The sequence below is a fragment of the Perissodus microlepis genome, chromosome 6 (assembly GCF_051167445.1).
Source record: "Perissodus microlepis isolate ML-2025 ecotype Zambia chromosome 6, ASM5116744v1, whole genome shotgun sequence".
NCBI lineage: Eukaryota > Metazoa > Chordata > Actinopteri > Cichliformes > Cichlidae > Perissodus > Perissodus microlepis.
In genome coordinates this window covers 11,145,271-11,159,427 of record NC_140466.1, presented here as the reverse complement: position 1 = coordinate 11,159,427, position 14,157 = coordinate 11,145,271, and the positions used below count along the sequence as shown (strand labels likewise).

At 38.5% G+C, this 14,157-nt stretch overlaps 1 protein-coding gene across 1 annotated transcript; it reads left to right on the top strand.

Annotated features, from left to right (window-relative positions):
* The first annotated feature begins 67 nt into the window (after positions 1-67).
* LOC146385164 (long-chain fatty acid transport protein 1-like) lies at positions 68-7,161 on the top strand. The gene is made up of 14 exons (XM_084930756.1): positions 68-529; positions 608-787; positions 897-1,035; positions 1,141-1,396; positions 1,528-1,686; positions 2,247-2,316; positions 2,536-2,627; positions 4,078-4,187; positions 4,325-4,534; positions 4,640-4,766; positions 4,872-5,009; positions 6,421-6,585; positions 6,677-6,823; positions 6,913-7,161. The coding sequence occupies exons 2-14, from the start codon at positions 618-620 to the stop codon at positions 7,068-7,070; spliced, it is 1,941 nt and encodes a 646-aa protein (XP_084786882.1). The 5' UTR covers positions 68-529; positions 608-617; the 3' UTR covers positions 7,071-7,161.
* Positions 7,162-14,157: the final 6,996 nt, after the last annotated feature.

Below are 14,157 nucleotides of genomic sequence, written 5' to 3'. Positions count from 1 at the left end.
AGTAATGATTTAACACTTAATGGATTCAAATGTTATAACTTCTACACATTCAATAAAATTGAACTTCTCTCTGCTTTTAAAACCTTGGTGTTCATTAGCCTTTCTGGGAAATAATAAATACTGATGATTAAACTCTTCCTTGATTGTAAGTGAGTAATCTATTGTAGTTATTCAGATGAAGAAATTGTGCCTATGCATGAACCCAGTAAATAATTTTCCTCATGAAATCACACATTTCTGATTTTATAAACAGGACCGGCAGCGCTTTGATTCAGGAGTAATGAATCACACTGGCTCTGCGGTGACGCAGGAACTGCATGGGTTGTAACTTGTGCAACTCTCTGCTGCGTGCTGCCTCTTATCAGGCATTTCACCTCTGGCTTTGGAAACATCTGACAGCTCTTTGAGCTGCTTCTGGTGCTGTTACTCAACTTAACAGTGAAGCTGACATTTAACTCGTCACAGCACACTGTTGCTGCTGAATCCATTTTTTTTCTTTTGGACTATCATAATTAAGAATCTTTAAGAGGTAAGCCTCATCTCATGAGATTTCAGTTGAGTGTATTTTCATGATTTTTGTGCCTGAAGTCATTGTTTGTATTCTCAGAGATACGATCATGGAGCGAAAGATCGGTGTCATATTGAGCTTCATTGGTTTGGGCACTGTGTGGCTGCGCTCCTTCCCCTGGCTCTGCAGTCTGCTGGTGGGGCTAGGGCTGTGCTTGGTCCATATGGGATCTTGGAAGAACATTCATATAGCTTTGCATACTGTTAAAAGAGACCTCATGTAAGTAGGTAGTTTGCATGGGCTTGTCCCACATTTGCTTCTATGCTGGTCCAGTCCTGTTTGCAAATGCCCTTCACTCTTCTCCTTTCCTCTTCTTTGTGTCTAAAAGGTGTTTGGCTGTTATAATTAAAGTGAGAATTTCCATGTATCACCATCGGCGAAACCGAAGAACCATCCCTGCCCTGTTTGCCCAGGTAGTGACACAACACCCAGACAAGCCCGCCTTGATATATGAGGCCACAGGAGAGGTGAGGTCTCATCAAGAATAACAAATAGAAAGAAAACATAGCACCTTAATTAAAACAGCGAATAAACTAAATTAAGACTGATTTTACATTTTCATTTCATTTCAGGTTTGGAGTTTTAGAGAGCTACAGGAGAGATGCCACGCTGTGGCCCACTGGGCATTGGCTCAGGGCTGGACTGAGGGTGATGTGGTGGCTTTGTACATGGAAAGTCAGCCTTTAATGGCAGCTTTATGGCTGGGTTTTGCTATAATAGGTGTTGAGGCTGCTCTTATCAACTACAACCTTAGACAGCAGTCATTGCTACACTGTCTCAGTGTTTCTGGAGCTCGAGCGATGGTGTTTGGATCGGAGATGACTGGAGGTGGGAACTAAATATACTTTATTTATAAGATAAATACAGAGCTTATTTGGCCAGAGGTGGAATAAAACAGCTAATAAAACATGTGCTGGTTTGCCTGCTTTATATTTTTCACACTTTTGATTGTCTTCCAGCTGTAACAGAGGTGAGTAGCATGTTGCAGCCCAGCATGGTTTTGTTCAGCACTGGTAAGCAGGAAGACAAGGATGAGCTTCAGGTTCAGAGTTTGGACTCTCTGCTGGCCCATTCACCCACACACCCACCACCCTACAAGATAAGGAAAGAGTTTAATGGTGAGGCTCTGTAGAATTTGTGCACGTGGGTAGGGGTATGCTGCATTTGACATTTTACAAGATTTGATTGCAACACATTCTTGTCCTTAGCAAGTCTTTGCCTGCTAGAGTAAATGGCTGACTGCCAAAATTGGCTGTCTTGTGTATTTTTTCTTTTCTAATTTAGCTCACATGTGTGTCAAAAAAATGAAAAAAAAATGGAAAAAATCATCAAGTTACTACAAAGTTCAAGACTATGAACAATATTTATCTTTTATTTTATATAATGCATGCAAATACAACTCTGGCCATGTTCAATTCAATCGTTTATATTGTTGTGCATTTGTTCTCTTATTTTTAACAAAGGCATTGTTTTTGTCTTTGTTATTGCTTAGCATTCCTATGTTGACACACTTCAAGTCTTTACTTGATTAGCCTGTATGGGACGGAGAGAAAACAGAGTAACAAAAAAATATGTAAAGAATGACGGGAGCGTCACGGTGCATGCCACCCATGTGAAACACCGTCAAAAGGTTTTGAGAATGCAATATGGAAATTTCTTCTTCTCTTTCTATTTGCAGACAGGCTTTTCTACATCTACACTTCTGGTACAACAGGAATGCCAAAGGCAGCTGTAGTGGTGCACAGTCGGTAAGTTTATCTGTGGAAACATCTGCAAAGGTGATGCAGTCCACTGAGGGACCTAAACAGTTTTATCAACAGTTAATAAAACTTACTCTTTGAATTTTGTTATAAGACATGTCTACGACATTTCAGTCACAAAATTGCACTTTTAAGAGAATCCTTTAAATAATGAAATAAGTAATGATGATGACTTCTGTCACTTAGTTTGTTGTTCTTTTTTGTCAGGTATTACCGCATCGCAGCTTTTGGTTTTCATTCTTTTGGCTTACGTCCTGATGACATCACCTACAACTGCCTTCCTCTCTATCATTCAGCAGGTCGGCCTTGTTTCTTCTCATCCATGTTTTCAAAATACATTTAAAATTAATATAAAGTAAGATTTCCCACGCTTACACATCCTTACAAGCATGATGTCATTATAATAACAATCAGAATCATTCTTCATAGCTCTTATGTTATTATGTCTATTTTAACATAATATATTACCCCATTTTTAAAAAGTACTTATTTTTACTTCCATTGGCTTTGATAAATGGTAAAATCTATTTGAGGTTTACAAATCTTATCGTTATACTAAAAATACATTTTTTCCTGAAGTCAGACATTCATCACACTGGACTTTTAGTGATGTTATTTTCTGGGCTAAGTTTGGTGAAGGCTCATCAGTTGTCGCGCGACCCAAATGCAGGATGTGGAGGAAGGCAAAAATAAACAAAAAGTGAGACTTTATTGGCTGATACAAAAATCTCCAAACATACCAAAATTCAAAAGAGAAAACAAAACATGAATCCATACCAAAAAGGGCAGAAGAAGAAGAACCCTAAAGTCACACTCAGGACAACAGTGTTTGGAGACTGGAGTGTGACTAAAGTTATTGCAACTGTGTGCAATAAACTTGCAATTTCGGTGCCTCTGGAAAGGCTGCCTTGCAGTCCGGGACTAACTCTAGGACCAGTCGCATGCTCAATCTCTGGGCAACCAGTTGGCTCAATTATTTGCAATCAGTCTCCAACTGCACAACAAAACCCCCAACAACAGCTGCCTCAACACGCTTTATATAGGATAAAAAAAACAACAACATTGAACAAATAGACAATGTGACAATAAACTGACATAGGACAGACACACACACCAAGAGAAGACAGGAAGCAGGCAGAGGTACAGGTGGTACAGGCTAGCAACAAAAAGCAGAAAGTGAAATAAGAAACACAAAAAAATTAATCTTCAGTGTGAAAAAGAAAGTAAACAAAATAGGCTACATATGACTGAAACATGAAGGTAAGCAGTAAACATGATGACAGGGGAGCATAGAATGCATGGGATAAAAAAACACTACAAACAAGAATAACTTTAAATTAAATTCTTTAAACTTGGTTCAAAAGTAAAAGTAAAAAAGGGCAAATGTTATCATCTTTAGGTTATTACAAAGTTTTTCACTTCAACATAATTTGAAATCAAGGACGTCGAGGTTTACCCACTGAGCAATTTTCTTTTAATGAGAGGTCTAAAAGAGGTCTACTGGTAACTGTCAAGGTTAAATCAAGCTATATTCATAAGTGAAATTTTAATAAATGTCTAAATGTCTTTTGAAAAGCTTTTCACCTTTCATGCTTTCAAGTGTTAACACTGTTCAAATGGCTGGCATGTTTGACTAGGAGGGATACTGTTTCTGCCAATATGTATAAGAAAGAACAAGTTTACAAGTATATATTTGCTTCACAGAAATCCTTGTTGTATGTGCTCATGTGTTCATGTGGATATTTACAGGGAACATCATGGGTTTAGGCCAGTGTTTGCTCTTTGGTTTGACTGTTGTAATCAGGAGGAAATTCTCAGCCAGTCACTTTTGGGATGACTGTGTCAAACACAACTGCACTGTGAGTACACTGGTGCAATAACTGCGCCTAGCCACAGGCCAAATGTCCTATTGATTTTCTTGAGCCAGTTTTATAAACAAGACTTACGATTCAGTTTTAGTGTGTAATTGTACCTCTATGTCTGTGCGCACACATAGGTAATCCAGTATATAGGAGAGATCTGCCGTTATCTGTTGGCCCAGCCTGTTGGAAAATCAGAGGCTCGTCACAGGGTCCGTGTTGCCATCGGTAATGGACTCCGTCCCTCGGTGTGGGAAGAGTTTGTCAAGAGATTCAGAATCCAAAGAATTGGGGAATTTTATGGTGCCACAGAGTGCAACTGCAGCCTGCTCAACATAGATGGAAAGGTATGCTTACCTGGATGTTGTTTTACTGATTTCTTAGGAGGCTAAAGAATTTAAAACACAACATCTTTTTTACGTACCTGCTATACTGTATGTTTGCACATCCAGGTCGGGGCGTGTGGCTTCAATAGTCGCATCCTACCAAATTTTTATCCCATCAGACTGGTCAGGGTGCAGCAGGATAGCAAGGAACTACTGAGGGATTCACAAGGCCTCTGTATACCCTGTGAGCCAGGTAACACCATGCACACACACACGTACATGCAAAGCTACAATACAGAGAAAAAAGGCAAACAAAAAAGTTGTAAACAAATGCAAAAATCATCTTTCATCTTTGCAGGAGAGCCAGGCATGTTAGTGGGACACATCAACCACACCGATCCGCTCAGAAGATTCGACGGTTACGCTGATCAGGATGCCACCAAAAAGAAAGTCGCTCGCAATGTGTTCAAGATGGGAGACTGTGCTTATGTCTCAGGCATGTTTTATTTTGTCTCTTTAATGTTAGTCAGAATAATAATGATGGACTGTCTGTTTCTTGATTTCCAGTTTTATAATATCGAACATGCTTCATCTCACAGGTATCCAGAAAAAGAAAGCAGCAGATGCTAAATTGCCATATGAACTTTTATCTTTGTTTATAGTTTTTACTACATGCAGTTCACATTTTAATTGGCTTCTGTTTTCATAAGAAAACTGAAAATAATTTGTGATCATGACACCACTGGACTGCTTCCAGTACTGCCGCTATTTTCAGCAGTGAAAGTCCCATTCGGAACACTTTCGCTGCTGCATCTGTAATTTCACCACAGACAACGTTTTTTTTCACAGAGCAAACATCAACTTTAGTGTCAAGGATCATTGATTGCAATGAAAGTTTGCTCCCTGCCTACGACAGTTTCCAAGCCAGATGATGGTGCATTGTGAGGAGCAAGCTTGTCATTTTTTTCCTTCAAGCAGTTTGTGAATCGTGAATTCAACCCTCACTGGAAGTAGTCATTTTCTGGCTTTGTGAGTTGTCATTCTCTCACATTGTTCTGGATGAATTTTGACTCTTCTTTACAAAGTTGCTTCAGTTCATTGGTTTGTTTACAGCTCTCCTAGGCCATTACAACACCTTGATTCCTTTTTTTGTGGATTGTTTCAGACCTATTAATGTGCTTGAATGGTGGCCCTTTGGCCAAGCTTTAGTTGTCAGACAGATGGCCTTAAAGAGCAGTGATTTTGCTCGGTGATTGCAAAACAAACCCAAATCACCCCTCCACCATGGTACTTGACAGCTGATTGTAGTTAAAACTGGTGCTGTGCATTACGGCCAAACATCTCTACTTTACTACTACGCCTCTGTCAGTGCGCCCCAGGGCAGCTGTGGCTACAATGTAGCTTGCCATCGCCAGTGTGTGAATGTGTGTGTGAATGGGTGAATGACTGAATGTAGTGTGAAGCGCTTTGGGGTCCTTAGGGACTAGAAAAGCGCTATACAAATGCAGGCCATTTACCATTTACTTTGATCTCATCTATTTAAAGGACATTATTCCAGAAGTATTGAGGTTTGTTCAGATGCAGCTTTGCAAACCTAAGCTGTGTCATATTGTTTTTAGAGAGAAGAAGGTTTTTTCTGTTTGCTAACCTTTACAAATTAGCCATACTTGCTCAGTCTTTTTTCTAATTGATCTAATTAACATGCTAACTAAAGCCTGTAGAGTCTTTGGCTTTTTCAAAATTAAAAAGCATCTGGCTGCTGCTTATTTCTTTAATTCCTATGGAAGCAGTAAGGGTATACTTAGTATTTCCCAGTCCTGTGAATACGTTGTTTTTCACGACTGTCATTCATTTACAGCGATCAGAATGATGATTATTTTATTGCTCTGTCACTGTCTGTGCTTTAGGTGATATACTGGTGATGGATGATTATGGCTACATGTATTTCATGGACCGCAGCGGCGACACTTTTCGCTGGCGAGGGGAGAACGTTTCCACGACAGAGGTGGAGGGAGTCCTCAGCAAACTACTGGGACACACCGATGTTGCCGTCTATGGAGTGTCTGTGCCAGGTATGGATGAAATGAATTATTTCATCGGCACATTTCAGGCAAATAAACAGACTCAAACGCTGATGAATACTCTGTGTTTTACTGTGTTCAGGTGTGGAAGGGAAGGCCGGTATGGCAGCAATAGCTCAGGAGGGAAACCAGTTGGACCTTGATGCATTCTTGATCGGTGTACAAAAAGCTTTGCCCTCCTACGCACGCCCTGTCTTCCTTCGGTTCATGCCGTCTGTTGACACTACAGGTGAACATCATTGAAAAAACATTCAAACGGCAATGTGATTTTATAAAATTACATAATAACCATATATATATTTTTTATCTTGTTCAAAGGTACCTTCAAAATTCAGAAGACACGGCTGCAGAAGGAAGGATACAAGCCACAAAACTCGAGTGAAAAGATTTATTTTCTGAACAGTCGTGCTGGACATTATCAGCCTGTCACTGATGAATTATATGATGCCATCAATGAAGGGAAAGTGTCTCTTTGAAAGAAGAAGGAGCTAACAAGGCTACTGGGTTAACACAACTTACTCTGACTGTGTTTCACCTACCTGAATAGATTTGGCTTGGTCAGATTTCTCTGAGGCATCATATATATATATATATATATATATATATATATATATATATATATATATATATATATATATATATATATATATATATATATGTATATATATATATGAACAATGTGTGAATTTCCCATCATAATAAATACGATTTTTTTTGTATTTCTAGTAATAAAACATGTCCCTTCTTACAAGAAAAAGAATGACTGAAAACTCAGTAATTTATGGAAATTAAGTAATAACTATATCAAATAACTATTATTTGAAAATTAATTTTTTAACATGACCAATACTCCATAGCTGCCTAAAGACTTGTTTCAAACAGAGCAGCACAGAAAGACTAAGGACAGCACCGCACGGCAAACTTGAATTATCAGCTTGTGAATGCCTGTGCCAGCCAGTCCCGGTGCAAGTTACATTTTATCCTTTTAAGCATTTTTCTCAAGTGTCAAAATTAGTAGCCTTGAATCATGGCACAAAATATGTGGGTTCTTTTTGTGAAAGCAAAGTGACTTTTAACTTTCATCACCTAATACCAGTCACGTTGAGTCCAAGCACCAGTGTGTTATATTACAGTACATGCTGGGCATTGATTGGCTTTTAAGGCAGACACTGACACTGAATTGTATTTTAAAGTTAAAAATGATATCTGGGTTAATATCAATCATTCTCCCAAAAACTTGCGACACATGGTTGCTGTCTGCAACTGATGTGCTGAGAATTCCAATGTGGACGAAGCAGATTCAACAACAGAAAAGCGTCTTTGTTAGGCTGCGAACGAGAGGAGCAAAGAGCAGGTTCCAAGGAAAACAGAGCACCAAGGTAGCACATGAGAAAAGTGACAACAAAGACTAAAGGAATGTATGGGCATATATTGACACTGAGAACTAACTGGGGTTACATGTATGAAGATAATCAAACAGGCAGAACGTTACAGACTTATATAAACAAAACTAAAGCTCAATAAATAAATATAGGCCAATCAGACGCAAGTGGACAGTTTTTTTTTCTCATCTGACTGAAACTATCAGGACAAACAAACAAGGCTGACACTGACACTGTATCCTAACAGCATATTCAAGTTTTAAAGACCCCTCCTGCAGCATGCATAAGACTAGGGATGGCTGTGGAAGTGGCAAACTTACCCATATTTTGTTCTGTTCCTGTCTGTGTGATGTAGAAACTGTTGACCCCAGGAGACTCCCTCAGATGCTGTCCATCTTTTATGGGGTCGAGGGCCTCTTGAGTTCATGAAGCGACCAGAAAGTTGCATGCATGCATGCAAACTAACTCTAGAGGGCAATGTGTTTCATCTTATCAGACATACTAGCAGCTACCCTAGTGTTTTTCCACAGGTACTAATATAAAACGTATCATATCGTCAGGCACAATCATGCTTGTCTGTTAAAATAAACAGCAAAGCCACAAACTAATTAATTCCAACCTTGCAGTTGTGTGAAAAAGAGTTTGTCATTTTAAATACCCGTTCTCATTCACTGACTAGTTGTGAAACATTTAATTGAATCAAGCATCTCTTTATTCAGTGACAATTTTTTTCTGTCAGGGATTTCACTGCATGACTGATTCACTTTTTCCATTCCAGTGTTTAGTGTTACTCTGGTTGTTTCACAAAAGTCTTTCACATAAATCCCTCTCCATGTGGTCTTCTGTGAGTTTCTTGTCAGCCTAAAACACAATGAAAACTGTTTGTAAAGCAAGAAGACTGTAAAATAAATAAAACATCAGCTCCAATCATTTGAATGCATGTTTACAGGTCTGTGGGACATTTTTGCAGTGAAGCATCTTTTTGCTCATCCCATTTGTGATGTTCAGAGCTCCCCTTAAAGGCAAAAAGACTTAAAAACGAATAATCTATCACACTTTCTGCAATAAGTGCCCTTCTGATTAGCTGCTAGTTATCTAGTATGTAACATTTGTTAGTACTTTACCAAATCAAGTAGTGAAAAGCAAGTACATTTACTCAATTGCTCAAGTACTTGAGGAGTCTCCAAATATTTATTCACAGTTGCAGAAGTCCTTATTTATCTTATACTTGACTTTGGTGTAGCCCCACAGTTGATTCTTTGTCTGAAGCTCGTTTGGCTCCTCTACTATAACTAAGCCTTCTTCTGATTGGCTATCCCTTACACACAGAAGGGTTGAACAGTCACAAATGTGTGTCCAAGATGCCCATATAAAGGACATTTCCTCATATAGACATCATACATAGGTTGAACACTCTAGCCTGAGCTTTTGTCAGATACCAAATCACCGTGAGTGGTATACACCAAATGTTTGTTATATATATTGCTTATTTATTAGTTTTTTTTCATATTTGTTAGTCTCATATGTTTCGAATCATCAAAAAAAAATTTTATATTAGACAAAAATAGCCAAAACAAAAGTAAAATTAGTTTTTAAAAGATGTTTTCATTTACTAAGAGGAAAAAAGCAATCCAAACCTACTTGACCCAGTGTTAAAAAAGACACCAGTTTGTGATGTTAAACCCCAGTGTGGCTGAATTAAAATAATTCAGAGAAGAAGAATCGGCCAAAATTTCTCCACGATGATGCCAAAGACTCATTGCCAGTTATTTAAAATATTTGATTGCAGTTTTTGCTGCCAAGTATAGCAGAACCAATTATTACTTTTCATGTAAGTCCAGGTACGTTTGGATAGATTTTTTCCCTTAATATTTTTTCCCTATTAAGTCTGGTTATTTTCATTTAATATTAACATTCATTTGATATCAGAAACATTTTAGTGTGACAAAGATGCACAAAAAAGGAAATCAGGAAAGGGCAAAGAGTTTTTCACAACACTATATAACAAAAACTAAGAGGAAGCATAACTGATGCTCTGATCAAGTGCCACAACAGGAGAGCAAGGACGAGATCATTCTGCACAAAAAGTACTTTTACTTCATTTTTGGCACGTTTCTGTACATCTTTTTAAATAAGTAAAAAGCAGAAACACTACTACCACTACTTTTTCATAAGTTCTATTTTGAATATGAGAATACGTCTTTTACCTAAAATAAAGAGTGTCTTTTCTCGTATTTGTACAGACTTGACAGAAACACAACCCACCTCTCCAGGTCTTCAGTTTTTCTTGGCATTGTGGTCTGCATGTGTGCGTGTATGTGCAGCTCAAATTTCATGTCTTGACTCTTGTGAGACAGCACATATGTAAGACAATGATAGACACAGTTATTACCAGCTCAGTTTTCAGCTCGATGCTGCTTTGAAATTCACTCTAAATTCAGCTTGAATCAACTAATCTTGGATTAACACAAGGCGGCATCTGTTTGGGAAGGAAAATGAATATTTACAGGAGATTTTTTTAAAGCCCGACTGCTGCCTTGTTTAAATATCCGCTTGCTGTGGTTGCAGGAAGCATGCAAATGAAAAAGTATGAAACAGTCTTGAGAGGCCCCCCTTAGTCTTTGCAAAGAATAGGGTTCAGATCTTGTAAGGCTGCGAGCGCTCTGCTGTTATTTGATGTCTTCGTGCTAATGTTTGGTTTGGCTTCGTGACATCGGTGCAACTGCAACTAGAACACCAGCATTCAAGCACTCTTGCTGGCAATCATCTACCCCGCTGAAGTGTCCTTGAGGAAAAAAGTAAATTCCTGCCAGCTGCTCTGTATCTGATCCTTCAGGAAGTTGCTTTATTGCTTTCAGTGAAATAAACAGATCTCTTCTAGGTCTTTCACTTTTGTGATCCTGTCAAGAGAAATCTGAAATACATCCTTGAAAAGAAAAACATGTGAAATAACTACTGGCTAAGTTTAGTTGGTGGGGCCTCTGATCGTATTCACATGAAGGAATCAGTTGGGAAAATAGTTTTGGTTAAGGTTAATCTTCTGTTCATAACTCACAAGGGATGCCAAATAAAGAGGTTTCTTTGCTTTGGTAAAACTTGGAAAACAACATTGTGAAATTTGAGGTTAAATTCCTGCATGCCAAAGTAAAAGGAGTGAAGAATTAAGAATACCACAGTGAGTGGTAAATGTTTATACGAGCTCCCTCTTTTCATGTAACCTCAACTTATAAAGTCTGTAATAGGAAAACAGCATTGATTATTTTCTATTCTTTCTTTAAATGTAAAGTCTTATGCTCATTACCTAACACTTTTCAGCGTATAGCTGCCCATGTTGAAATGTAAACCATGTGCCGTGCATGGCTTCCAGCTGCAAATAGTTTACTTAAGGGGTCCTAGTCATCCAAACAGAACGCTGACAAGTGCTCTTCACATTTCTCATAACACTCTGGAGAGTCAAGTAACAAGAGAGGAAAGATAAGGCTTTTTGCCTTAAATCCAGGAAGAGGTCTATGGAGAGGGACTTGGTGGTGACAGTTGAAGCCTTCAAACGTGATGCCAGCTTGGTTTCACGAATGCAGAAGCTGGATGTTTGTATGAAACAGATGACAAATAATGAAAACAGCTTAGTGGAAGTGCGCTACATGTGCCCATGTGTCTTAGTATTAGAGCTGCATGTGCAATATTTCGAGAAGTGAGGCTTACTTTTTTCTGTGACCTGCATGAAACGATACCTCCACCTCAAACGTAAAGCTCAGGCAATGTGTGTCCACCAGATGTAGCCATATATCACCCTGCAGTGTCAACTTGACTTTATGACCCTGTAATTTATGATATATATTTTCATATCCAAGGGCTAACTTCATTCCTTTCTTAGTTTTTTTTACTACCTCAGTCGTCTCCCTCCCATTGAACTGTAGCAGTAAGTTCTGGTAGTGTTCGGTACTTGCGTGTGTTTGTCGGAACGTGCACAGTCACAGTTCAGGGGTTCTTTTAGTTTTCAAATTAACACATGCAGCATCAAGTTTTAAATTATTCAGTGTTTGCGCTACCAGGATTCAGGCTTTTATTAAAATAACAAGACATTTTTGCAAGTTGAATATGTGCTCGTGAAGCGCTTCACAGTTTAGTCTTTCCTTTATCCATTAGGGGTCATGCTTAAGTGAACCCTGAAGGCAAAATACATTTGTTAAAAATGGCTTTATTTTGGTGAGTGAGTAAATATAAATATTAATGTCATTAAATAACTTTTGCCGCTTTGCACACATAGATTGCTGTGAATGGGCAAACTTCAATCAGGCATGTTTTGGCCAAAACTCTGAGCAGCAAGTTCGGAGACAGTGGCAGGGACAAGATGAAACACATCAACCTAAAAAAGCTGCCTCTGCCTGCATCTCTTCATGTGTTTACCATACAGGTTTTATAGAGTTCGGCTTCATGTTTTTCCTCTGTCAGCACTCTCTTATCATCTTCAGATGTCCTCCCACTCAGCCCCAGTAATCCTGACAGCTGACTGTTACCTCTCTCTCTCTCTCCAAACATTATCAGTTTTGAGGACAGGGAAAATTGGGTCTCTGAAGTAAAATTGTTCAATGTCTTAGTCATTCTCTGTGTGCTGCACACAATTACCCCTCTCAGCTATATAGCTCTATCATCAGTTTGCTCAATTACAGCAGCTGATTCTGTGTTGTGCCACTTCACCTCTGTAGCACCATTTTCAGAGAATGGATTTTGTGGCTTGATTCCAAGTTGATGAGGGTGATGAACAAGAGGCAGGGCAGCATCTAGCTAGAACTTCCCTTTGTTATTCACCATACTCAGTTTCAGTCAGGTCAGTGACAGTTCATCCAGCCCTTATGTTCTGTTAATACTTCAGACGTGCCAATGTAATGGCGGCTGGGTGACAGCAGGAGATGAAAACTCCTTTGTTTAGTAAAAGCGTTAATGTCAGTCTGCATAATGTGTCATCAGATAGAGATAATAAATGAGGATAGCTTGATAAATGGGCCGAATATTAGTTTTTCCTTGCTGAATAATTTCAGCATAGCAACAAATACGATTAAAAATAAGCATTTATCAGTGTCAGTGATTGTGTGACATGAATTTTGTGCTAGCTAAATGTTTAACATTCATACAGATCTGTGATTTTTTTTGTGAATAAAAATGGGGAAACAGTAAATCTGCCAAATTCTCATTTAGTAACACCTCAGAGTTTCACAATTGCTGCACCCGTAATAAAGAAAAAGGCAAAGGTGGAAGCGTGAAGGTGGAAATGACAAACATTATGAAAGCCAAAATGAAAGCGACAACTGATTTCTGAAGCTTGAAAATAGGAAAGCAAAGGTCTTTCTGAGGGTTTACCAACAAAAATACCACGACTGACCTTCAATAAATGGAGATCCATCCTTTATCAACAAACTGAGGGTTTTAAGGCTCCTTCACAACTGCCTATATTTATTCTACATCAGAAGCAGAAGATGTGACTTTAATCACGATCCATTCTTTAAAACTGCTAAATAAACTGCCAAATGAATGGGAGTGCACAAGCATTGACATGCTTTTATTTGGCATCTTTGTCCAGAGTGTTGACTGCTAACATACGATTTATGGACTCTACCGCAGTGAAAAGTCTGATGAAGATAAGGTAAGGATAAACAGTGTGAACGGATTAGGACGAGAGCTAACGTAGATCCAAAGCGATGAACTAATGTCAAAATCTGTCATTATGATTTTTAAATGTCACTGGATTATGCTCACAAATCAAACCAGTGTAAAGAATTTTGCAGATTTTGTCTTACATTAACAAAGAAAACAACAAAAGCACAAATCTTATTTTCTTTAGGTGACGAAAGAGGTGATTCCTCAGTTTCTTTACCCGACTTCACTTTTTAACCCGGCAGCCATGCAAAGGTATAAACACAGTATGGAATGTGAAGTATTGTGCATGCCCTTAGATGCATAGAGTATTTTAATGGAAGTTGATGTAAGCTTTTCTTTTTAAACCATGTTAATGCCATGTTTTAGAAAGCCTATAGGTAGTTTTTATGCTATTCAAACCAACTGCATAGCTCTGATATGAGCTGATAAAATTGGTGGCTTATTCACAGTGCAGTTTGCTGAATTATTGAAGGGTAAAATTTAAGTGTTGTTATCTGAAATGCTGACACCTTTGACTTGGAGCAGA

Coding starts and splice junctions, on each gene's coding strand:
- LOC146385164 (XM_084930756.1), top strand. CDS start 618: ATGGAGCGAAAGATCGGTGTCATATTGAGCTTCATTGGTTTGGGCACT. Junction 1,397..1,527: donor TGGATCGGAGATGACTGGAG/GTGGGAACTAAA, acceptor ATTGTCTTCCAG/CTGTAACAGAGGTGAGTAGC. Junction 6,824..6,912: donor GCCGTCTGTTGACACTACAG/GTGAACATCATT, acceptor TCTTGTTCAAAG/GTACCTTCAAAATTCAGAAG.